Source organism: Borostomias antarcticus (assembly GCF_949987555.1).
Source record: "Borostomias antarcticus genome assembly, chromosome: 6".
Lineage (NCBI taxonomy): Eukaryota > Metazoa > Chordata > Actinopteri > Stomiiformes > Stomiidae > Borostomias > Borostomias antarcticus.
In genome coordinates, this window is record NC_140239.1 from 1,291,706 (window position 1) to 1,319,477 (window position 27,772).

General features: G+C 44.4%; 1 protein-coding gene across 1 annotated transcript; it reads left to right on the forward strand.

The window, feature by feature from the left end:
- Nucleotides 1-497: 497 nt before the first annotated feature.
- Nucleotides 498-27,772, forward strand: cspg4ba (chondroitin sulfate proteoglycan 4ba; the record flags this gene model as incomplete). The annotated part of the gene is made up of 10 exons (XM_084439584.1): nucleotides 498-579; nucleotides 6,226-6,389; nucleotides 8,412-11,987; nucleotides 12,201-12,674; nucleotides 12,851-13,027; nucleotides 18,500-18,698; nucleotides 19,426-19,557; nucleotides 22,851-23,023; nucleotides 25,312-25,495; nucleotides 25,632-27,772. The coding sequence occupies 10 exons, from the start codon at nucleotides 498-500 to the stop codon at nucleotides 27,686-27,688; spliced, it is 7,218 nt and encodes a 2,405-aa protein (XP_084295710.1). The 3' UTR covers nucleotides 27,689-27,772.

Sequence of the window (27,772 nt, forward strand, 5' to 3'; positions counted from 1 at the left end):
ATTATGCACGTTATTATGCATTTTGCAAGAACCAGATCTAAAGTGAGAACAGTGCCTTATAAACCCTTTAATATGCACTGTTTTATGCATTTTGCAATGCCTCATTAGGGTTAATAACCCCTTATTATGCATTTGTGACAGATTTCAATTCGTCTGCGTTGTGTATTTTAACTGGAAACCCCGTGGGAGAGACATTTGGATAATTCTTCTGTAATTGAGTTTTCCTTAAAATTAAGGATCTTTTTCTTTAGTTTTATCCAATGAGATTTATCCCAAGTGGTTTTCCCACCGACGGCCACAGGCGGGTTGGAGCGGGTTTGAGAACAGAGCTTTACAGGAGGAGTTAAAACCAACTGGCTGCTTCGGTGGGAGTGAGAGAAGAGCCCAACTTCTCAATGAAGCGGGTCGAAAACGGGACCGAAATCTTAAACAGTGTCGCTTATCTGTAAATATGTAACTGTCGTGGTTCATTCTGAACACACATCCAGCGGGAGAACATGGAATCTGGTGGGAGAAACCTGAATAAGCTGTGTTTCTACGGGCTGGTGTGGTCGCTCGTAAGCGGACTGGCCCTGGGAGGTAAGAACCCAACTTCTTCACCGATGCTGTGCTTTGCTGGTCTGATTTCAGTGCTTTGGATACTGATTTGTTAATTTGTCATTGAGTTCTACAAAACTTTGTCCAGTTTATGATGAGCAGACAGACGCGTAGCTTATTACAGTGTATTGACAAGCCCACCTTTCAAGCGGAGGTGAAGGAATCCTTGAAGTTTTACCATCGCCTAGAGCCTGTTGTTCATGGCAAGCCTTCCGATAAATGTTCTGATACACGAACATTCACACCTACACTGCGATGCATGCTACACTTCATGAGCTATGTGTGCTACACTTCATGAGCTATGTATACTACACTTCATGAGCTATGTATACTACACTTCATGAGCTATGTATACTACACTTCATGAGCTATGTATACTACACTTCATGAGCTATGTATACTACACTTCATGAGTGATGCATGCTACACTTCATGAGCTATGTATACTACACTTCATGAGCTATGTATACTACACTTCATGAGTGATGCTACACTTCATGAGCGATGCATGCTACACTTCATGAGCGATGCATGCTACACTTCATGAGCGATGCATGCTACACTTCATGAGCTATGTATGCTACACTTCATGAGCTATGTATACTACACTTCATGAGCTATGTATACTACACATCATGAGCTATGTATACTACACTTCATGAGCTATGCATGCTACACTTCATGAGCGATGCATGCTACACTTCATGAGCTATGCATGCTACACTTCATGAGCTATGTATGCTACACTTCATGAGCGATGCATGCTACACTTCATGAGCTATGTATACTACACTTCATGAGCGATGCATGCTACACTTCATGAGCTATGTATGCTACACTTCATAAGCTATGTATGCTACACTTCATGAGCTATGTATACTACACTTCATGAGCGATGCATGCTACACTTCATGAGCTATGTATGCTACACTTCATGAGCTATGTATGCTACACTTCATGAGCTATGTATGCTACACTTCATGAGCTATGTATACTACACTTCATGAGCTATGTTCTATTAATGTCAGACATGACTGAAATGCTGTTGGTATGCTATGATAGGCTACCTGATCAACCAGGATAAGGCTAAATTAAAACATCATCCACACAAGATATAAACTTAACACATACTTATAAAATGACTAGAGCCATCGTAGGCATATGCACATGATGATCTACAAGGCTATATTGATTAGTCTAATATTTCCCATTTTGACAAATCAATTCTGAAACGCATTGGACTCAATCCCTGTTACTTGGCCTATGCAATAACATGTTGATGTAGCCTAGTATAGTTCTTGTAGCCTAGTAGTATAGGCTACAGTTAAAGAACTGAATCTAAAATAGTTACAGCTGCTGGGAAGTTTAAAATATGCCATTGTACTTATCTAATAACCAGGCAGTATAAACATGTTTTTATGCTCCTTGCTAATAGCAACATTGCCAGTGACATCACACAAGCCAGCCAGCCACATTCTCAAGGGCAACACTAGAAATAAGATGTTCATTGCACTGGAATAACCAACTGCCACGGTCATAAACCTCCAGTCTGCGTTGAGCGGATCTACTCATACATGGTCATAGCTCAACTTACCAGAAATAAATACAAAGAGAGGTTGACCCGAGCACCTAGGGTCATTAACCAATGACAAGTTAATTCTGAGTAAACACCCTATATTTTCATCCAAACATTCATTTCCCTATGTAATTTACTGATGAGAACAGGCGTGGTCTGCTGAATTCAGACTCTGGATGCTAAGAGTAATTTGTGGCACATATGTATTTCACCATGAATAATGTTCATTTAATGTTCATTTGTCAAGAATACAAACATGTATCTTATTGCAGATTCTACCAGTGGTATTTCAAAAAGCGTAGCTTGTCTTGAATTCCATCGGAGATTAAAGTGTGTGTGTGTGTGTGCGTGTGTGTTTTGTTTGGTCGGTCCACAATGAGATGTGACCAATACTCCAGAGGCTAAGGGTCATAAAAACTGTATTGTATCAGTCCTTTTGAAACTGTCATGGGTGAACAATGTTTGTCACCTCAAATTAACCCTGGAATGCTTTTTAAATGAAGGGTTTGTGGAATCAGTGATAATATGCTGTTTGCAACCCATTGTTTACAGATTCACGCATGTTGCAGATGAAAGAAGCAGAACTGTTGTTCCTGTTCTCAGGCTATATTGAGAGAAGTGTGTGTTTACATCCAGGCTACAGTAACAGGCCTCTGCCTGGGAAAAGCACAGTCTCTTTCATGAACATATTTTGAATTCCCATCCCTCAGCGAGGGAACATCTTTTATGCTGTAACGTTATTGCCGTACCACCAAGGTCAGTCCTGATGTGGTGACAAGCCTCCTGGCTGTTCGACGATGGAAGGTCTTATCTTCTCATTCCCCTCCAACTACAAGAGGAGGTGAATCCTTTGTATTTGTTGAGCAGCTGTTGTGTAAAGAGGACTATTGCACATAGAGATTTACTGCTATGGATACAGTATATTTAATTGATTATAGGTTAGTCTCCTGTCTTATTTTCTAAGGGATGAAGAAGGAGCCGGAGGTCAGTTAAAACCACGTAAGGGTTCTGAAACGTCCCTCCTAACGCAGTGAGGTGAACTGAAGTGTGCCCGGCCCCCATGCCTGTTAGATGCTGTTTGATCAGCACTCCAAGAAATGGATGTCCCTAAGGCAAAGGAGGAATAGCCTTTACTAAAGCAAACATGAGACTGTGTGTCACGTGAAAAGCAACGGCGTGCAGTTGAGCAGACATGCCCATCCCTGTGAGGTTGAGGGAGAAGGTCACTGAGCTGGACAGTGTGGGAAGCAGCTTCGCTGGTCTGTTCTCATGATGTGTGTGGAACATGAATCGCATGAATGGAAACGGAGGCTAAAAGAATAAGGATGACAAAGTTGTCCCCTGAGTTATATTGATGGTGGGATGGATGGATGGGTGGATGGATGGATGGATGGGTGGATGAGAGATCGACCGATATGCATTTTTTAGGGCCGATACCGATACAGATAATTGCCAAGTTCAGAGGTGGCCGATATATAAGGCCAATATTCAATATCACCAATGCACTTTTTTTTCTTTTTCTTTTTTTTTACAAACGTAAAAGTGACGAGAGAAAGCTGAATTAAAAAGATATGCAAATAAAATAGTTTACATTATGTTTTTATTTTGGTCATCACCTGGGCACACATCATGTTACAGCTCACACATAAATGAATTAATAGTATTATTATTATTATTATTATTATTAGTAGTAGTAGTAGACAACTGCTCCAGGTTACTTGGCGACGCCCGCTTGGTGCGCTAGTCACCAACATTATATGGTTCTTTGGCAGTGACGCAATATCGGCTTTATGAAGCCGATAGACGATATGACGCCAAAACGTGAATATCGGCCGTAATTATCGGCCAAGCCGATACGTTCGGCTGCATTGTTTTCCGCATGTTAGTCAGTCAAGAACTTGAGATTCTCTCTTGTTGCCTTGAAGACAAAGACGATGATTAAAGCAGTAGTTTGGCATTGGTGGTAACCTTGCACTGGGATTGAGAGAGTACAGTTCCACCAGGCAAGATTCAAGAACTTCGTCATGTACATTGTTTACACATACTAGGAATTTGACTGGGGTAATGGCGTACGCAGATGAAGACGACATGCTGTGGGACAAGGAGCAGGACAGGACAGGACAGGACAGTGCAAAGACATGACAGTGCAAATGCAAAATATAACCACATATGCAAATATAACCACTAAGTTCTAGCAGAGTATCCCACCAACAGTTTCCTATGTAATTTGCTGACAAGACACCTTCCACCTACTTTTGATTGGTATAATCTATCAAGTGAAGGAAAAAGAGAATTCCATGAAAACCAATCAATCTCTTTACATCAATCTCTTTACGTGTTATATTGTTCACTATCGCTAATTGTTATAAACATAATGGAATTCACATGATCATTCATTCATGTAGAAGATAATGAGGAATGTTTAACCATTGATGAGAAGGTTAAATTGTGTTCCTTCCTGTAGAAAGCCTAATCTCATGTCAAAACATCGTGCCACAGGCAAGACCATTCAAGCATTTCACTGAACTCAGTACCTGTATCTTGCACATGTGGCAAATAAAGATCCTTGCACACTTGACCTTTGAGTGTGTAAACAGAATTTAACAAAAAAAGTCTTATTTTTTTATGGAACCTTTATTTAACCAGATAAAACCTTAGATTAAAGGACATCTATTTTTCAAGAGTGACCTGGCCAAGAGGGCAGCACACAATAAAAACACACAACCATCCAGGTTTCATACACACACAACAACAATAAGGGTGAGCAAGTGTTGAGCTCTCAAGGCGTGGGGTTTTGTGCTGCGCTGAGGCTAGATGAGAAAGCAGAAAGCATGGCTGGTCGTTACTCTGGATTATAGGGAGATGTAGAGCGACAAAGGGGGGGGGGGGTGGATGGAACAGCTGTACCGGCTCTCCATGGCCTCTGAGGATGCAGCCAGGCTGAGACGACGTCAGGGTCTTTCATGTTCAGGTTGAGGGTTGCTGTCGGGGCAGGACATGCCTGCGCTCGCACGCTTACCTCTGTGTATCTGGGCCGCTGCCTGTTTCCAGGGCAGGTCTGGGTCGCAGTGCACAGTGAGGAGAGAGAGAGAGAGAGAGAGAGAGAGAGAGAGAGACATCTGGTTCACTTGGTTTGAGAGGCGGCATGCTGGGTAGAGAATGAGTAGGAGAGCTGAGGCATGCTGGGTAGAGAATGGGTAGGAGAGCTGAGGCATGCTGGGTAGAGAATGGGTAGGAGAGCTGAGGCATGCTGGGTAGAGAATGAGTAGGAGAGCTGAGGCATGCTGGGTAGAGAATGGGTAGGAGAGCTGAGGCATGCTGGGTAGAGAATGGGTAGGAGAGCTGAGGCATGCTGGGTAGAGAATGGGTAGGAGAGCTGAGGCATGCTGGGTAGAGAATAGGTAGGAGAGCTGAGGCATGCTGGGTAGAGAATGGGTAGGAGAGCTGAGGCATGCTGGGTAAAAAAATTGGAAAGAGACCTCAGGAGAGATTAGAAGGGTGTGCAATTTGTCAGACCAGCGGAATAAGGCGGACACTTATAAAACGTTTCTTACTGCATACGCAAATGTAGTTCAGTGAGTTCAAACGGTATTTTGATGCTTCTGTTTCATTCATTGGGCATGCTTTGCCATAATGTAAGCAGTTGTACGAAGGTAACACCACGCCCGTCCTATCCACCCGGAAATCTAAATAAAGTCACTTCTGTTCCAACCCAGGTCTGGGGTAGATATAGTGCTAGAATGTCTGGGCTCTACAGTCCAGCGTAAAGCATTTTCCTGCCTCGCCAGTGTTAAGCCGGTACAGATGGCAACCGTTAAGTGCAACCAGGCTGATAATTAGACTCAAATGTCACATACATTTATGCTATATTTAGAACAGCTTTCTGCTGTGTTTGAGCTACAACTGAGCTACAACAATAGATGTAACTCAGTTTGATTTGAGTATGACACCATTCGTAGCCAAAAAAGTCACAAAACACTGCTAGAAGTGCAATGCTCAGTCATTTACAGTTTCTACTTCTGCCCCCCCCCCCCCCCCACTACCACCTCCAGCTTCCTTCTACGGCGATGGCTTCGTACAGCTGAAGGCCGTGGAGGCGCCCGACCGTAACTCCCTCCATCTCCGCTTCCGAACCTCCAGCTCCAGCGGCCTGCTGTTTCTGGCCGGCGGCGCCACCGATCACTTCCTGGTGGAGCTGGACGCCGGGCGCCTGCAGGTCGTACATCTGCTGCTCCAACACACATATATGACACACAAGCACACGCACGTGCACCGCGTAGACATGCGTGCACACACACACACACACACACATACATACACGCACGCACACACACACACACACACACACACACACACATACATACACGCACACGCACACACACACACACACAGACAGCCCCTCCGGCTCACATATATGACACGCATGCACACGCTCGCACACCACATAGACGTGTACACACACACACACACACACACACACACACACACACACACACACACACACACACAGACAGCCCCTCCAGCTCTGTCTATCCCAGCTGATAGTGTCACTCACTCAACACAACTACACAAGCAGAGAAACAAGCTGGTCTTTCTGCATACCAGCCGCTGCTTCCCACAGAGGAAGACTAAGAGCAAGTTAAGATGAAGGAGGCAGTGTGCATTGATCTGTGATTTGTTTACATGCATGGATTCAATATTCTAGTTTTGTAAACTGATTGGATAAATAATGGCAGTGTATTATAACCCTAACCCATTATAAACATGTTTAGCAGTTTACATCACAAAATAACATAATTCATAATTTGACATATTCATATAAAAAACATACAGTATTAGACAGAGAGGCACAGCTGAAGACCAACGAATCAGTGTAGAAGTCAGTAGATATTCATGACGGGAGACTAATCAGTATTCCATTACTGGAATCTCTGAATACACAGTCAGCAGACGCATTGTATTTGCTGGTATCCCACCCAAGTTCCCCCACAATCCCAAGTTCCCCCACAATGCACAAGTGTTTACGTTCCTCTCGGTGTGGTCACACTATTTATGGGCTGGAAGAGTTTGAGCCATGCTGACAGAGTGAAAGGAGAAAATACATTCGTCCCCTTGAAGACACCACTTGCTTGTCGTCCTCCATTCCTGTCACAAGATATCAACCCAGGACAATGACAGAGATAGAACCTTTCGAAATGCAGACATGTTCAAAAGAAACATTTTTGCAAAGTCCTGATATGTGTTTTTGTATTATTTGCACTCTGTCACCCACGGGAAATTCTTCCGACTGAACGTCTCCTCAGGCTACAGGTTTCATGTCGGGACATGAATTGTCCTGATGACTGCGCCACATGTATTTCTGTGAGCGGGAGGGGTGAACTACAGTACCTCTGTCCCTTGAAACCGTCTCGGGTCATCAAATCTACATTTTCTCTCCCTAAAGTTGTCCCCAGGTTTGTGGATAAGGATAAACATTGCTCCCTTGAGACCCTTGCGTGAATATCTGGGACTTAGCAAGTCTTGACAAGCATGTCGTCTACATGCAGCCATACTCTTAGATGGTCACAGTTGTAGGATAGCTGAAGGCAAGATAATAGTGCTCTTCCTGCTGAAGACAAAAACAAAGCTCACTGTCAGTCTGTCAAAATGTCAGTTCTTCCTATATTTAGATGAGACTGCCAGTGAAAATATTACATTCTGAAAAGATGCTTTTTGACATGTGTAAAAAAAAAAAAAATACAAGCACACTTACACTCTAAACAACTGTACATGAAGACGTACTTCCTGGGTGGGGGAGAACATGTTCACTGTGCACTTGTTCCTGATTGGTTGATTGATGAACATTTGAACAGGAATTGTAAATCACTTTACCAATTATAATTGACAAATATATAAAGAATAGAAATTAAACTGAGCGTGTGAACACAGATATCAGCACTTTCTATTACTGAATACTGGCAGCGTTACAAATGACAAGCCCTTTGTTGTCGTTCCTCAGTTTTCCTTAGAATCAGAAGAATTTATTTGTCTCCCAAGGGAGAAATTTGTCTTGGGCATACAAGGGCCGTGGCGTAACCGCAACATATACACATAAAATACATAAATAGAACAAAACATTCACAATACTGTACATTCACAGCAACACATTGCCTGCCCCCCCCTGTACAGTATCACACACAACTCACAATATATATTGTATAATTAATTAAAGTTAACCAAATGTTGTATTTTCTCTCAGGTCAAGCTGGACCTGGGTTCTGGTGAGCGGCTACTGCATTCAGAAAGAGGCGACCAGCTCAACGACCTGGCATGGCACTCAGTGGAGATCCTTCATGAGGGCTATAACGTCACCCTAACTGTGGACAAAAACTCCCACACCAGTTTGAAGATGCCCGGACCACAGCAGGACCTTAACATTGAGGATGGGCTTCATGTTGGAGGCTCAGGGGGTCTCGACAGACTCTACCTGCCCAGAGACCTGACAGGCTTTCGTGGCTGCATTGACAAGGCTGTCTTCAACGAGTATGACATTCTGTCATCTTTAAGGCCATACACTGGATTCAAGAACATTTATGAAGTTTCCTTAGGCTGCAGTCCACAGTTCTTTGCCAATGAGGAAGACCCTATTAGTTTCTTCAGTTCCAGAGCCTACATTTCCTTCCCACCTTGGAATGTCCAACGGGAGGGGGTATTTGAGTGTGTGGTGCACACTTCTGCCAAAGAGGGCATCGTTCTGTACAGTTCAGCGAGAGAGGGGGAGTTTGTTGCTGTGGAAGTCCAGGATGGCTTACTGGTAGCCATCATAGGAAAGAGTGGAACCAAAACAGAACTACGCTCCCTTACATTCATCAATGACAGGAAATGGCATGCAGTCAAGTTATACTTTACCCCAAAAAGCCTCCAGCTGACAGTGGATGATGAGACAGTAATGACCAGCATCAGTTCTCGTCCTAAAGGACTTCAGCTCAAAGGTTCTCTCTTTCTTGGGGGTATTGACGACAGTACTCGTTCTGAGGTCAAAAAGATGGGACTTTTGTCTGTATCTGGAAAGCGTGTCAGAGGAGGATCTTTCAAGGGTTGTCTGAAGGACATCAAAGTCAACGGTGCCAAGATGGGTCTCCCCAACGCTGTGCTCACCAAGGACATCTCGGTGGGCTGTGAACCTGAGAAAGAACCAGAGCCTTCCACCACGATGAGTCCAACGACTGTCCCCAAACCCCGCCTTGATACCGTCACCCCAACACCGGCACTGCACATGTCCACTCTGGCCAGGGGTCTTGACAAGAGATATGGGTCAAACTTTGTACATCTTAGAAACCTTGTTGTTCCAGAGGGCGGCAGAGCATCCCTGGAGTCCAAACACATCAAGGTTCTCTTAGACTTTAAGAAGCTCGGTGTCAGACAGTCTCAGATCATGTTCCGAATTCAAGAGCAACCTGTGCACGGTCAGATGAGGCTTGATGTTGACCAGGATCAAGAGGAGAACACCTTCAGTATGCTGGACCTCTGGCATGGTAGGGTTATGTACATCCATGGAGGCTCGGAGGATCCAGGTGATTTCTTCATGTTCTCCATTTTCTCTAGCAGCAGGAAGGAAGTCCCTGCTTACCTGAAGGAGAACAAAATGTACCGATACAACATTACTGTCACCCCCACCAATGACGCACCTGAACTGAGTCTTCCTGAAGGCAATCTGTTTGTCCTGCTGGAGAATTCGAGGAAGCATTTGACCACAGAGGTGTTGAAGGCCACCGATATTGATAGCAACCATAACGACCTCATATTCTCTGTGTTGGGGAACCTAAATGCAGATGCAGGTTTTCTGGAGATTGATAGCAACCCCAGCACTGCAGTCACTACTTTCTCCTATCCAGACCTGGAGGAAGGGAAAGTGAACTATGTTCACACGGGCATGAGGAACTCTAGGATAGTGCTGAGGGTTAGCGATGGTGAAAAAGTGAGCAATACAGTGGTGCTAAGGGTCATGGCCGTAGCTTTGGAGTATAAGATTGCCAACAACACAGGGATTGAGATCATTCAAGGTGAGACGTCTGTGATTGGTACAAAGCACCTGGCCATCCAGACCAACGCTCCAAAGCAGGTAGTGGACATCCGTTATGACGTTCTCCAGGCACCTCAGTTCGGGGAGCTGCAGAGGCTTCACTCCAGCGGAGAATGGAACCCCACCAGCTCATTCTCCCAGAGACTGCTAGAAAAAGAGCGCCTTCGGTATTTCAGTACTTTCAGAGAAATCCAGACATCCAACGTTACGGACCTCTTCAAATGCAAGATCACTGTGGCTGCAAGAGCCACCGCCGAACTGGTTTTTCCAATCAAAGTGAAGTGGGTGAACTTGAACCTAGTTAGAAATGTCGTGGTAGAAGTTGATAAAGTTCGGAAAGTGACATTAGACTCACAGTATCTTTATGTCAGTTCTGAAGTTGTGATGCTGCCTGAGGATGATGTTTACTTTAGAATTCTCTCCTCGCCAAAGAAAGGAAAACTCCTTCTTGACAATGAGGTATTGAAGAACTCAACCTTTAGCCAAAGGAATGTGACTGATCTAAAGGTACAATATGAGCTGGTTGACAGACCCTATGAAGACACAAGTGACATGTTCAGATTCCAAGTGTTCTCCAAAAACGCTCAAACACAAAGTTATGATTTCAAGTTTTCCATAAAAGCCGATGTAAATAGTGTGTTTATGAAAAACGATGGACTCTCAATTATGGAGGGAGAGAGTAAACTGATCACAAAAGATGTGTTGTTTGCAGAGACTCTTAGCACCAAGGACATGTTTTACACTGTCACTAGTAGTCCTAGACATGGCAAGCTGGCACGCATCAACCTGTCCAACTCCAACGCTAGTTACAACAACATCCTGGCCTTCAGCAACCAGGATATCCTGGAGGAGCGTATCATATACATTCATGACAACAGTGAGACGACTGAGGATCAGTTCACTTTCATAGTGTCCTCTAGTCAAGAGTTTAAGACTTCTATTACAGATGAAGAAATTGGATCCAAAGAGGGGACATTCAACGTATCTGTCCAGCTAGTCAATGACGAGAAGCCTGTTCGCGTTGTCGATAAAGTTTTCCATGTAGTGAAGGATGGACAGAAACTGCTGACTGTAGATGACCTGTGTTACCATGATGCAGACACTGACTTTAGCGACAGCCAGCTGGTTTACACCCGACGTGGAATCCCCATGGGAGACCTAGTTCTTGTAAATGACACATCTCACAGGCTGTTCCAATTTCGCCAGAAAGACCTTGAAGAAAAGCGAGTGTTGTTTATTCACAAAGGGGTGAGTACTGGCAGGTTTGTGCTCTTCGTGTCAGACGGGAAGCACTTTGTCTCAACTCTTCTGGATGTGAGCGCCCGCGACCCTTTCTTGAAGGTTGGCAACAATACAGGATTATTGGTCCAGAAAGGGAGATCCGTGACCCTGACTACCAGTAACTTCAGCGTTCTTACCAACCTTGACATTAGAGATGACAGTGAGGTCACCTACAAGGTGTTCAATGCTCCTAAGAATGGTGAACTGTATCACCATGAAGCCAGAGTGAAGTCATTCACACACCACGATCTAAGAAAGGGCCTCATATCCTATCAGCATGATGATAGCAGTGATGGCAATCTGACAGACTCTTTCAGTGTGACAGTAAAGGCGAAAGACTTGACCCTAGATGCAAGGGTCAATATCAAGGTTTACCTGGAAAGCCATCAGAGACCACCCATCGTCCAGCACAACAACAGCCTCGTAGTGGAGGAGGGGAAACCAGTGAAGATTGACGAAAGTAAACTTGAGGTAAGGTTGTGTGGGAATGCGAATTGCAGAAATACGATTAATTTTAGAGATACATACATACATTGTTGTATTACTGATTTCCCCCAGTATAAGAAAGTTCTGATTCTCAGTCCTGTGCTTATCTTTATTTTAGCCTGGAAGTAAGATTGATATGAAGTGACATGGCAAGCATCTCAAATAGAAGTGATAAATATGATCTGTCCCGTGTTCCAGGTCACACACGAGGACAACCTGCCATCTGAGATTGTTTTCAGCGTGAAAGTGCCGCCCTCTCATGGGTACCTCAGGCGCTTTGTAGATGCCAGAGAGCAGTTTGTCGGATCGGAACAAACCCCCATACAGACGTTTACACAAGAGGACATAAACGCTGGTAACATCCAGTACATGCAGGTGGAACCTGGCCAGGTCAACGACACCTTCTCTCTGGACATCAGCAATGGGGTCACAGGGGTCAATGACATTAGGATGTCTGTTGACATCATCCCCCGGCTCATTCCTCTCCAAGTGTCAAATTTCACCCTGAAGGAGGGTGCCTTAAAGGCCTTGACCCAGGAAGTGATCAGGGTCACCAACCGTCACTTTTCCGGCCTGAACTTCCTATATAGTTTGTCTCGGCCTCCACTGAACGGCCACATTGAGCACTCACGCTATCCCGGAGTGGCCATAACATCTTTCACCAGACGGCAGGTGAGACACAGTCTGTCATTTACATACTTCCCATGTGAAGGAAATAGTTAATGAAAATAAATATTTGGGAAAATATTTCCCAAAGTTATGCAATTTTTATTTAGTGCAGCTGTCTACAGTAAGTTGGACGCGTCCATCTTCATCGGTTAATCATTTTTTCTCTCTCTTGACCCTAGGTGGAACATGAATTCATCTACTATGTCCACGACAGCAGTGAGACCTCAGAAGACAACTTCACTGTCATGGCTAACGACACCAGCCTGCGGAAGCAGAGCCTGCCCCAGACAGTGTACATCCAGGTTACCGCCGTCAACGATGAGCCTCCTGTTATCACAGCCAACCGGGGCCTTAGGGTGAGTGCACGGCTATATTGAAACCTCATCCTTTAAAAAAAATCTTTCTTTTTACTAGCGGCCCTGGCACCATGGCTTGGTGTTAAATATGGTTCACGTGGGCAGTGCTGGGAACAGCCAAGGCTGGCTTGGGGGAAAGTATGTGAGCTATGTGGAGGAGGTTCAAGTCTGCATAGGAACCAAAACGTTCCCACAGAAAGACACTGCCTGCTCTGCTTATTCATGAAGAGGACAAAGGAAGCGATAGTAGAGCTAGGGAAGGTTTTTTAACATGCTCATTTAGACTTGTATTCTATTCATTATTCACTGATATATACTTAACAGTTCATATCTGTACTGTGCAAAAGAGTTTTGGATCGTTTTAAATGGAAATGCTCCCTTGGCTGCCATTCACACCAACTCATTCATGTAGGACTCATTCTATGCTACTGTAGCAAGTTGTGTAAGTTGGATATGTTTTGTAACTTGAAATGTCCGGCCACCTGCCGTTTAACCTGTACGCTGTGGCCATTAGCTGTCACCTGAGATGAGTGGCTCTGGTTGAGAGAAGCCCAGCTGTTCAAAGTGTCTGAAGTCCTGCCTTTCCTTCTCATGAAAGGCTTTGTCCCGAATACTCTGAATTCCTCTCTGCCCTTTCTTCCCTTTCATCGCAAAGTTCAAAGTTAATTTGACTGTAAATGAACCGTAGAGCAAGAGATTAACCACACCTCGATTTATGTCTGAAACATAAACCATGGGGAAGATGCAGTAGATTGTTGAATACATTCACACATCTACTAAGTCTTTTGCAGGTGAATTGGCATATTATGTAGAAATGGGACTGTTATGTAAATGATATATTTGTTTGAGTGAATTAGTAGACGTGGAGCTCAAACTGTGGAGATGGTTGTGGACCTCAGAAGCCCCTCTCTAATAGGACCACAGATATCTGTACATTTTCCATATTTATTTATAGTATAACACATTAGCCTTTTAATTATGTATAATTATATATAGTCCAGTCTTACTACTTGACCTCTATTGTGTATATATTTTCATATTTTTTATTATGTTTAGGTAGGTAGGTAGATAGGGGATCCCTGAGGGGAAATTACAGGTTAAATTAACTTCTTGTTCTAATCTGCTTCTTTTTAATATGCAAGTCTTCTGTGTAGGTTCCGCCAAGTCAAATTCCTTGTATGTGAAAATGTTCTTGGTAAATAAACCTGTGATGGTTAAACTCTGAATGTAGGCCTAGTCTGGCCACAAGGTGGCTCTCTGGTGCCACACGGCAATGTTATGAGATGCTTGTCCTATCAGGAGACTCTCTAAGGCTGTTGTTAATTACAAGCTATCCTCTGCCATAGAACCTCTGTTATAGTATTATCTCTGCTTATTCTGGTGCTGAATTAGTATGCTATGTTCAGTTTAGAAGGATCAATTACAAAGATGACACCAGTGATCCATCCAAGTCATGAGGGACTGGAACACACTTTTCAGGACCCCGATGTAAACAAGTAAACAAAAGTTTCATAAATCTGATACTTATGATTAGAACGAGTCATTGCCTGGGTCAGTAGTGCTCAGCATTTTTTTGAGCTCTGGACCCCTGGCATATTTTGAAAAATCTTGAAGGACCTCCCACCTTAGCCTGGGTCCAGACTTCCGAACACGCCCACTCCACCGAAGCTGACTGATTCTTGAAGATTTTGATGGAGTGTAACAAGATGGCGTTCTGTGTGATATCAGGCTACCCCACCCCACCTCCCCACAACAATATAGATTATTTAGTAGCATGGCCGGCGCTATGGGCGGGCCTTAGGGGGCCTGGCCCACCCCAAAAGTGCCAGTGCCCCTCCACTGGCGCCCATAGTTTAATTAATTAATAACATTAAGGCCCAAATCCACAGAGAATGGATTGCTCCCGCTAATAGCTTGATACTTTGCAATTGCAATGGCAATCTGCATGATATCCACAAAAGATTTTTCTCTAATGATATGCCCTGGCAAACACCCCCACACATTTGCCAACTGTGTGCAATTTTCACCCATTATTGCAGTTCGCCATGTAGGTGTTCTTGCGCACGCCTGGCATGATGGTGCCTTCGTCTGGCTACAGTAATGCTGCCATGATCCCTGGAGAGCCCGGGCATGTCGGCTCTTTACATGTGCTGCACTTACAATACCACCCGCTGAATGCAATTTGCTCTTGTAATAGATGAGATCTTGAATATAGTCGGATCTTTCCCCAGTGTGTCAAGCTTTTCTCCATATTTCAGGACACAGATTTTTAAATCCCCCTCTATATATATTTCACCCTTAATATCATCCAATATCAATTCTATCATTCAAACCTCATAAGTTCTGAGGAGAGACAGAAGGAGAGAGTGCGCGCTGACTGCTGCAGTTACCAGTTACCTCTAACTGTGTGTGGCAGTTAGCTCATGGTGTTTGTGGATCAGACGCAAGGTTTATTTGGGGCAATTTTGCACGGTAGCTAAAAGTACCTCATTTACATACATTCAAATGAGCCTGGCGCAGCTGGGGAGCTAGTTGCTCATCGCTGCAGGTTTTTCTCCACACACTTTTTGGCACCACAAGAAGTAACATTTTTACACATTTTATGGCTTCTATGACACTTAATTTGCTCTGTTTGAATCATTTGTGAATCATTGTTTCATGAATGAGTGAGCTAGTTCCACTAGTTCTACTAACGTGAGAGTTGTGAATGTGTGCGAATAAGCCTACCGTAGCCTATTAGTTCATCTTAAGAGTATTGCGTTTTGTTAAATATGATGGGCTTATATAATATTATTAAAAAAATGTTGATACATTTAACATAAATATGTTAAACACTTTCCATGTCCATGGACCCCCTGTAATTATGCCTGGGACCACAGGGGTCCATGGACCCCTGGTTGAGGAACACTGGCCTAGGTCACCAGGATGCTGGGGTCTCCTCTGAAAAGGGCCCACAACTCTTCCTCAGGGTATGGAATAATGACACAAATGATTTGGTGTGTCATCTTTTCTCTGTCCTTTTTCCATCACAGACATGTTAAATGACACGTGTGTGTGTGTATTCACATCTACTGTATCTTTAGAAATTCTTCTCATTGATTGGATGTCCACAGAAACGACCTTCCTATACAATGGTGAAGGGTAATACGTACGTGACAAATTATTCATGCAAATAACAAATTTGCATACAGTCTAATGAGGCTAGGAATAGTATGACAAGGACCCGTCTCTGAAACCACACATTTGCAAATGTTAGCAGAATGGAAATATAGAAAATTAGAATATTGTGGAAAGTTCATTATTTTCCGTAATTTAATTAAAAAAGTGAAACTTTCATATATTCAGATCCATTACACAGTGAAATATTTCAAGGCTGATAGCCTACATGCCACGCTCCACGTTGATGCAGTAATTTGTGCAAAAGGAGCCCCCACCAAGTATTGAGTGTATAAATGAACATACTGAACAGACTGTACAATCATAAAGATTACAACAAAAAAGGCTTGAAATATTTCACTTTGTGTAATGGATCTAGAATACATGAACGTTACACATTTTGAATTAAATTGCCGAAAATAATGAACTTTCCACAATATTCTAATTTTCTGAGATGCCCCTGTATTGTGCATGTACTGTATGGACTGAGAGTTCCGTGACACTCGGAACATCGGGCTCATCAGAAGCATGTGACCTCGCTGGGAAATGATGACTCATGGTCTTGTTTGTCTGTTTGCTGACCTCGCCCTTTGTGACATCCTGTGAAATCGCTGATTATTAGAGTTGTGTTTGTACATGCACACGGACACACACACAAGCTGAGAATTCATGGTTTTAAAGTGTGATAATGTTGTTTGAAGCCCCACTATGTTGTTGATTTCATCTTAAAATATCAGTTTCAAAGTTCCAAGTTTCTGATATTGTGACACGCAAAACGTGTCACTTCCGTTTCCACCACAAGATTTCCCGCCAGTGTACTAGCCAGTACACCGAAATACTAAAATAATAAATTCACAGGGTCTCATGCAGTCTCGTCACAAAAATTTTTGGGGTCTTGCTAAGGCCAATTCATAAACTCATAGCAAGTAAAAGTGAATATTGAACCATAAAAAAGTTCTCATTGAGCTTTAACGTGTAATAACTCTTAGTTAAGTGTGCGTCCTTCTGGTTTTAATCTGTTCCTTTTGTCCTTATTGTTGTGAATCTAGTAAAAGGCTCATTCACTGTTTGCTAGAGACTCAACCTGTTTCTCAGTAGAGCCCCATGCACAATCTCAGCTACTAGCGCACACACACACACACACACACACACACACACACACACACACACACACATCCTTTGAGGTGTCTAGTCTCCCCTGTGGAGCCTAGATGTGGGGTGTCAACAGCGATTTATCTCACGTTATCCAGGTGCTAATTGAAAAAATCTCTCCCACATGTGTCCCCTCCAGTACGAGCGCCTCGCCATGACAGAAAGCACAGACCACCTCAGTGCTAATTGCTATTTTACTATCAGTGCTTAAAACTATCTGCCAAGACCAATAGGCCTCGTTTTTATTAAGGATTGTTATATAAGGAGGCACCTAAAATGTTCAATATCCTTAATATACTACAGTACACTTCTTGCAATGATGTTGAGAAAGGTTTGGGTGTGAGGGACTATTAACATGTCTCTGTGATCAACTCTGGCCGTAGTGAGAAGTGATGCTTCTTTCCATCCCAGCACACATGTGATTCAGACATACAGTAATAGCAGTGTAATAACATGTTATTCTCTTTCCATCCCAGCACACATGTGATTCAGACATACAGTAATAGCAGTGTAATAACATGTTATTCTCTTTCCATCCCAGCACACATGTGATTCAGACATACAGTAATAGCAGTGTAATAACATGTTATTCTCTTTCCATCCCAGCACAGATGTGATTCAGACATACAGTAATAGCAGTGTAATAACATGTTATTCTCTTTCCATCCCAGCACAGATGTGATTCAGATAAAGAGGGACATAATAAGAAGTTTCTCTGTAGTTTATCTTCTCTGTGATGCGTGTCACTCATGTCACTGCCGCTGAGTGTCGGAGGCCTCCATCCCACGGCGATATTTAGTGATGTGACGTTTTCTGTGGTCTTCTTGCTTGTGATTGTGTCACTGTGTGAGGTCACCCATGCATAGCTCTGTGTGTGTGCACGGACACTGTTAGGAAGAAAGCTTCCCAATTATACTTTGCTGTTCTTTTTGCCTGTTTAGAACGATGCTTTCATGATTGCCTCGTGTGATTGTCTCACGTACTTAAGTTTAATGCATCTTTTAAAATAAATCGGAAATGCCTGAAGTATGATGTGAGTTCGTGTGACATGTTTTTGTCCCCAGGTGGGGGTGGCCTCTGTCACAGAGATCATGTGACATGTTTTTGTCCCCAGGTGTGGGTGGCCTCTGTCACAGAGATCATGTGACATGTTTTTGTCCCCAGGTGTGGGTGGCCTCTGTCACAGAGATCAGTCTGGACGATCTCAACGCCCAGGACAAGGACTCGCCCCCGGAGGAACTCCAGTTCATGGTGACCCCACCCAGCAACGGCCACCTAGCCCTCAAGAGCGCCCCCATGAGGCCAGTCCTGAACTTCACCCAGGCCCACGTAGACCAAGGCCAGCTCCTGTTTGTACACAGCGGTAAGGCTAACCACTCTCAGCTAGCTCTTGGACTTGAATGAAGTTGGCCACATTATGTAGCAAACGACTTGAATTGGTTAAATGCACTCCTCAGTATAAACACCTCCCATCGGGGCATCGATTTGCGAGCTTTTCGGTGGCTAAAGTAGTGTTTATGGGAGGTGGAGGAAGTGTGTTTGTCGGTCAGAGGACCCAAGATGGAACCCATCGAGGGGCAGGTGAGGGGGGAAGCAACACAGCATGCAGTGACCTGGTCTATCGTGGTCAGTAGTGAGGTTGCCATTTTAGGATTCAGATTTGGGTATGAGTATTGAATGAGCGGATTCTATATCTGTCTCTCAGTGTTAATAACTTCTCCCTTTCATGTCGCCTTTTCATTGTTGTATTCATGGAGGTATGATGTCACTCTTAGTTATTGTGGTCGTTTTTCTTGTGTCCATAAGAGGCCACTGTTGAAAGCTTCTTTGCCCCTGAGAAGCAAATATCCCTTTGCAGAAACATTTGCAATGCAAACCTGAAAACGAAACAGCAGTTGAATTATATGCAGTGTAGCCAATCTCAGCTACTCGCGCGCGCGCGCACACACACACACACACACACACACACACACACACACACGTGTGGGACACGCCCAGTTGCATCGTTAACTGAGACAGTAGAGCAGACAGGACCACTGTTTTAGAGAGCAACATGTAACCAGAGGTTTTTGTGTTGTGGACACATAAAGGTGCCATGTCCGGAGGGTTCAACTTCCAGGTCAACGACGGGGTGAACTTTGCCCCCAGGCAGATCTTCAGCATCACAGCCAGCGCATTGGTTCTCAGCCTGGAGAGGAACCGCCCCCTCAAAGTTTTTCCAGGTAACCCGCAGAAGCCTCTTCATCCCATGATCATCATTTAATAACAATAGATTATGCTCTTGATCACTGGTTTTAGAAAGGAAATGCACTTGTGAGTTCTGGTGAGTAGTAGTACATTGGCTTTTCCTACGTTAAATGCAATTATTGTAAGCTTTGAATAAAAGCAGCTGCTAAATGACTGTAATGTAATGTAAAGCATAGGGCTATTTGGAGTCTTTCCATGACTATTGGCTGAACAAAAAGATGGTGTTTAAGGTACAGTATATAAAAAGCATTTTTTAAATTTACTTGAGTAGCAGCAGATGAAATCTGGAAGACGCATCACACTGTAGTGTTCTACATGCATCACTGTAGTGAACTGACCTGAAAAGGGAACTGAAACCTATTGCATATCTTTCCTGTTCTTTTCCGTCTCTGGTTGTAACCACTGACCACGCTATCTGATCTAACCATTTTTGCTCCCCTTTTTACAAAAACGAGACTGAGAATGAAACATGAGAATGAGACGGTCCGCGTAGTAAAACCGAGCCGGCTAGTCGTTATACTAGGGGTGTTATTATACATCGTGCCACAATATATCACGATACAGAAACGTCACAATACGTATCGTCAAGGTGAAAACAATATTGTGATATGTTTATTGTATATCAGTGAACACTGGCTAGTGGCTACACAACGCTGGTAACAAACATCTTTTGTCTCTAGGCCTATCCATGATATTACAACAATTAAACTCTAAATTCACAGTGAATTAGAGTAGAAATGTGGAGAAATGCACTATTGGTGTGAACAGCAGCGCTACTGCAACACTTCACACCTGCCCTTAGTGTATCGTATCGTATTGTTATCATCAACCCAATATCGTGTATCGTATTGTGAGATTAGTGTATCGTTACACCCCTACATTTTACTGTACATGTTGTGAATGTAAAGAGATATTTACCACCTCTGGGCTTGCGTGTTTGGACGTATACAGTATGTTCAATCAAGGGCATCAGTCACCCCTCCTGGGCTGAATAGCACATTCAGACATGAGCACAGAGTCTAAAAGGGTTCATACTGCTGGGAAACTGGTTTGATTGAATCATTCACCAAGTTCCTCTTTCTACTCCACCTTTGCCATGAGCTGTTAACTCACAAAAAGTCCCAGACTGGCGCATCACTGGGTTCAACTGGATGATGTCATTATTTTAATCAGGGATAGTTTAGTCATAGGCTATATTTTAATAGCTAGGGCTAAATATAGACTGACCCAGCCCCTACTGTTTGCAAGCAGGTCTGAGCCAATCATTGCACTGTCTACAGCATCTGGTTTGGGAGTTGGTGGCAGCTAACAGCCAGTTGGCAAGCTTGAATGGGCTTTGCAGACAGTGGGTGAGTGGGTACTTGCATGGGCTTTCTGGACAGTGGGAGAGTGGGTACTTGAATGGGCTTTGCAGACAGTGGGAGAGTGGGTACTTGAATGGGCTTTGCAGACAGTGGGTGAGTGGGTACTTGAATGGGCTTTGCAGACAGTGGGAGAGTGGGTACTTGAATGGGCTTTCTGGACAGTGGGTGAGTGGGTACTTGAATGGGCTTTGCAGACAGTGGGTGAATGGGTACTTGATAAGCTGTGCCCGCTTCATTTGGCACTGAAGAGGTTCTGGTGAACTGGTACTTCAAACGTTCAGTTTCTATATATATTATCCATCTCAGGAAATGAACAGTAGTTCTGAGGTTCTAATGAGTCGAGAGTGTGTTCATTCTCTTCTGGTTTCACGGCTTGTGTTTTGAGCGTCTTACTAAAGTGTGTAGGTGTTGAGCCCTCACGGCCTTGGAAACACTGGTCGAAAAACCTCTTGCGACGCACAAGCAGAACATATATCTGAAAGGTTTGCTTTTGTAAGAGGCTTCCATGTAGTTTGTGTACAAGACATCTCACCACTGTCAAAAATAACCTGTAGAAGCTCAAACGGATGTTAGCTGTATACCTCTCCCCTTGGATCCAATGTTCATGCGCAGCTGGTATTCAAAGGTGGGCGACCACAGACTACAAATAACTTGTTTTCGTAGACCGAGGCGGAAAGGTCGTAACCTTTGGCTGGGAAACGTCTGATTCAGAGGCCAACAGCACGTTTTCCCAGAACGCCCTTGAATGATGGAGAAGAATGAGCTCCTCTCCGCTAAGAAGGAAGACTCCCTTGAGAGAGGGATGGGAGAGGGGTGGGTGGGAGTGAGAGAAGTGATGAATGAACTTCACTGTGTGCCCCTCCCCACCATGATCCCCCCCCCCCCCCCCGATTCCCCCTCTCTCCATCATTTGTCTTCAGCCTCTGTCTGTTGTATCTACAGCAAGGCAGTTGAGTTATGACATGGTAGCTACCATTAATCTCACATATAAAGTGCTACCAGAACCCTCCACTGTCATGCCTAGGAGACATTTTCCTTGTGAAAGTCTTATTAGGCCAAAGCCTGCGGAGAACTCATGCATTTTAATGTGTTGTTTGTCCTCATGTAACAGCACTGGAGTTTGATGTCATAAAGCGTTTGTGATGTCTGCGGTAGGCTCTACAGATCAAAGTCAAGTCAAGTTTATTTGATATAGCACATTTCATGCGACAAGCATAGACTCAATGTGCATAAAGAATAAAAAAGACATTATACATGATAGAACATTAAAATAATATATATAAAATCATGTAAAAACATACGTGATAATAAAATAATTACAGTACTGAGACAATAAAAGTATAAAACAAACTTAGAGGTTGAAAGCTTGTGCAAAGATATGTTTTTAGCCTGTTTTTACAAGAAGACCCAGTTGCAGCAGACCTCAATTCATGTGGTAGGGAGTTCCAGATAGTAGGACCATAATGGCGGAAGGCACCAGAAGCTGATTTAGAATTAACCTTGGGAATAGTGAGCAGAGCTTTACTTGACGATCTAAGGCATCTGACTGGTTTGTATTCAGATCAAAGACTTTTCCAATGGCAATTCGAGACCTTGTTTTATTTGGAGTCAAAAGTCGTGAAACCTTTTCAGCGAAAACAGTTTGTAATTATGTGGTTACATTCAAGTGAAGTGCCAGACAAATGACTAGATTTTCCCAGTGTGAAATTCATGAGAGAGCTTGACCTGAAATGAGTCTTGGTAAAATATTTGCCTTCACACATTCCTTACAGAATGAGCACCCAAACATTTGTGTTTCAAGAACCTCAGGTCGCTTGTGTTATGACACACCAAACCGACATATTCTTGGCACGTTTGACAAGATGGTGTCTTTATTATTTTGACCACTTTCTCTCCCTTCTCAGGATCCACAACACCGATCACTAACAGGGATTTGCAGGCAGTGACCAATGACCACAGTGACACCTCCAACCGCACCGTTACGTTCAGCGTGATCCGTAGGCCCAAGCTGGGTAGACTGGTGGCCATGCAGGCGGACAACTCTACTCTGGACGTCTCCTCGTTCACACAAGCCATGGTAAGAAGATGACCCTGTCAAGATAGGTGTGTGTAGCAGCAGGGGTAGGACCAGAGTCCCAAGTGAAAAGAAATCCAACATGCACATGAGGGTTGTGGCTAGAAGGGATACAGCTACAGCACAGTGTAGAAGGAGGGTAAAGGCTAGTTCCCATTAACACAGAGGCCATTTAGGGTTAAGTTTAGGGTTAATGTTAGGATTAATGTTAGGTTTAGGCTTAGGTATAGGATTTGGTTAAGGTTAAGGTTAAGGGTTGGTGTTAGGGTTTGACCGGTCTCTGCACTTATGGGAACTAGCCTTCTACACCGGCTACACTGGCGGTAGCTGTATCCCTTCCAAGCCCCCAGGATTCGAAATCTAAAGTGAAGGCCTATTGAACCGCGCCATCTTGGCTAGATTTGTAGTCGTTTTGCTATTTCCGGTGACTTTTGTACTTGCGCAGTTGTGCTTTTCTGTCCGACGCGCGTCCACGCACGTTCCCGGCTCTCCCTGCTTTGATTTAGCAATGAAAACCGGCTTGCATATTAACCTGTTTTTGTAAAATATATCCATTGGAGAAATTATTTTTTCATCCAGGCATCTTAGTTTTAACAGGTTAAATATAACTGAACATGTTTTGTTTGCTAGTAGATGGTATTCATTCCGTTCGCGATAACGTTATTGCAGCCAGGCTAAATTCCTCCAGGGAGCCAGTGACCGGCGAGTTGAAGAGCTTCACTCCCCGCCAGCAGGAGCTTTGGCCGCTGCTACCGCATCTCGGATAACCCGCTGAGTTCGTGGCTGCTATTTCACATTCGCCCTTGATCAATCCCAATACCGATCCATGGTAATAATGAATCAATCGTTCAGATCGGCAGTGCTGCATGCATGTTACAACATCATTGTTAGCTTTATTAACATAACCATAGACTGAAACCATAAACATTTATCTCTCTAACGTTAGGCTATCCATCTTACACCAGTCGGCCATTCGATAGCTAGAAGCGGTGCCAACGTTGACCGTGGACGTGGACGCGCGTAGGACAGAAGTACAACTGCGCAAGTACAAAAGTCACCGGAAGGCCAGAAAAGCTCAACTGCGCAAGTACAAAGGTCACCGGAAATAGTCAAATGACTACAAATTTGCCAAGATGGCGCGGTTCAATAGGGCTTCATTGTTGATAGCGGTCAGTGAATGGAGTGGCTGTATCCAGTTCTATTAATACATCCATGATCCCTTCTAGCTAAGACTGCATGTAAGGGGAGCAGAGTAATGAGGTGCAGGTGGTACTGAACATAACGAGGGACAGGTATAGACAATCACACACACACAAGGGCAGGGAGTGAAGGCTTAACGAGACAAGAGGAATCACCAAGAACACAGACACCAGGGCAGCAGACAGACAGACAGACAGACTCTATCTCTCTATCTCTCTATCTCTCTCTCCAGGGCTGCACATGTATAGAAAGCATTATTCACAACACAAATTCACCATTCAAATGATCACCTCCGGTGTACACCACAGAGGGAAACAATTTGTCTTTCATGCCACAATCCGAAATGAATGCACCCAAAGCTGAATAGTCTTACAACTCAGTTTCAAAGTGTTGAACAACCAACTATTGATCTGACTCCAAGCTGCTCAAAAGCAGATAGCTAGATTCTGTAGGCCAAGAGGAATCCAATGATGTCCACCTCTTGACATTTGGTCGATATTACTGACCGCTAGATCGACCAGAAGGTGACCAAGTTCATTCAACAACTGTACATGATTTCACACACACACGTTCATCACCTCCGCTGCCATCCTAGGGAAAACACTAATGTACATCAACATATTCTGTTCCTTAGGTATTTTGACCTTTTTTATTCTTACAGTAAGCGAGAATGCTAATGGCAGGCTATCTGTAGCTAGCTAGTTGGTAGCACTGTAAGCCGCTCTGTGTGTTCACTGCTTTTACTGGTCTGGGTACGTTAGAATAGGGTTTGGGTACGTTAGAATTGGGTTTGGGTACGTTAGAATAGGGTTTGGGTACGTTAGAATTGGGTTTGGGTACGTTAGAATTGGGTTTGGGTACGTTAGAATAGGGTTTGGATACGTTAGAATAGGTTTTGGGTACGTTAGAATAGGGTTTGGATACGTTAGAATAGGTTTTGGAAAAATGCCACACAATGAATGGAAGTACAGCATGCATAATGACCAATGGCAGTAGTAAGTGAACAGTGGTAAATGATGATGACTTTACTATGGTTGTCCGTACTGTGTGGATAATGGTGATGTTGAGTGCCTGTGATCTTCTTACCTCAGGTGGATCACAGGAAGGTCTTGTATATACAAGGTCCCGTAGATTCAGTTGGATGGGCAGCCATGGACACCATGACATTCTCTGTGGCATCACCCCCGGCATCTCTTGAGACCCAGACCTTCAAGATGGACATCTCTTACGAGAATACTGGGCCTGACCACAAGACGTTGCTTTTAGCGAACACAGGTATGTATAGATATGGATCAGATATTATACAAATCTGCATGTGAACCTGGCCTATTTTACTGTGGTTCACATTTCTTACCAGCTTGATGAAAAATGGTATTAGGAAACCTGGTATCATTGTCTCATTCTTCAACAGGTGCCGTCGTCATAGAGGGCCAGAGTGTCATCATTGACAAATCCAAGCTGGATGCTTCTAACCTCATGGCCAAGCTGCCGATCCCCCAGCGGAGCTCCCAGGAGGTCTGGTTCCAGGTCCGGTCCCTGCCCCAGCACGGCTTCATTGTTGTGGGTGAGAGGAACCTCACTAAGGAGAAACCCAACTTCTCCCAGTTCATCCTCAACAAATATGGCATCACCTACCTGCACGATAACTCTGAGACCACTCATGATCGTTTTGTCTTCGATACGTGGCTGAACCCCAAGGGGAAGCCAGCACAGCGCCCTCTAGAGGATAGCCAGGTGGTAGAGGAGTGGTTCAACATCACTGTAACCCCTGTGAATGACCAACCACCGGTGCTGAAGACCAAAGCCCCCAGCCTGAGTGTGGTACAAGGAGACACTGTTGTCCTGGGTCCTGAAAACCTTAAAGTTGAAGACTTGGACAACCCACCTGAGGATGTCCAGTACTCTGTCATCAGCAAGCCAAACAATGGCTACTTGGCGCTTGAAGGAAGACTGAATGAGTCAGTAGTGGCCTTCACCCAGGCACAGATTGATAGCAGAAAGGTGCACTTCATTCACGATGGAAGTCCTGCATCTGGAGTGTTCTATTTCAGTGTCACAGATGGCCATCATAAGCCGGTCTACAAACTCTTCAACCTTGAAGTAACAGAGATCACCATTTCACTGGTCAACAACACCGGGCTGATGCTGGAGCAAGGGCAGACCTCAGTTTCGCTGACCCAGGAGAATCTGGCTGCTCAGACCAATGGAAGGAACACTACAGTTCACTACCAGGTCACTAGGCCTCCACGGTACGGCAAGCTTCTCATGGACAACCAAGAGGTCACACAGTTTAAACAGGAGGACCTTCGTATAGGAAGCCTTTCCTACCACATGGTGACCCTTACGTCCGGTCAAGATAGCTTTGAGTTTTCAGCCTTCACCTCAGAAGCTAATGTAACGGATCAGGTCCTCAACATCACAGTTAGTCCTTTGATCAAATTTGGCAAAGGGGTAAGGATTCCCAATGGCATCCCTGTCAAACTGAACACAGGTTTTCTAAATGCCTCTGAACTGGCTGCTTTAAGCGGCAGTGACCCCGTCTTTGAAGTTGTCGCCCAGCCAAAGTATGGAAAGGTGGTCAGAATAAAAAGCAAAAAGGACAAGGTAGCTGAACTAGTCGAGGCGTTCTCGTTCCAAGACGTAAGGCAAGGAAAGATTGCCGTCGAGCTGAACGCTAACATGACTGGTGTGCAAGAACTGAACGACTCATTGGTGTTCGTCCTAATAGCGGAGAACTACCAGCCCGCTAGAGGAGAGTTCCAGTTCACCGTCGTACCCTACGATCCGTCACTTTTCAAGACCACAAAGAGTCCCATTCTGACCACTACGCCCGTCTTCCAGACTTCTAACCAAACAACCAATATCACTACAGCTTCCCCAGCCTTGTCCACCTCGCTACTCTCTACCCAGCGCCCCAGTAAGAACCAACAGAAGGTCAAAGGTCGCAACCGTTGGGGTAATGGCCGGAATAACTCGGCAACTACGACTCTTGGGAAACCCACTCTTGCAAGAGATGACATCCCTTACAAGATCACACCGGTACGAGTGGAGTCCTACGCTCAGTCAGCCTCTAACCCCCTGCTGGTCATCCTGCCTCTGTTGGCCCTCTTGCTCCTTGTCATCATCTTTGTAGTGCTTGTTGTCTTACTGCGACATAACAGGAAGCGGAAGCAGAAACCTGCTGCTACAAAGCCCTCGTCTACTCCTGGTGGGTCAAGCAGTTCGTCCTATCTGGGCCAACCTCAGAGGAGTGCAACTGTTCCCATGGTAACTGTTACCCCCCTTAGCCCCAGCTGTCCCAGTAGCGCTGTATTCGACAGGCTACTCTTGCCCAATCAACGGTCAGCCAGCAACTCCCATGGTGCACCTTCTCCGCCCTGCTCCTGGAACGGCGCAGACCCAGAAGATTCTTCACAGCTGATTAGAGTCCCCAACCCCACTCTACAGCAGAACCAGTACTGGGTATGACCCTAGGCACTCTACAATCCAGCAGAACCAGTACTGGGTAGTATGACCCTATGCACTCTACAATCCAGCAGAACCAGTACTGGG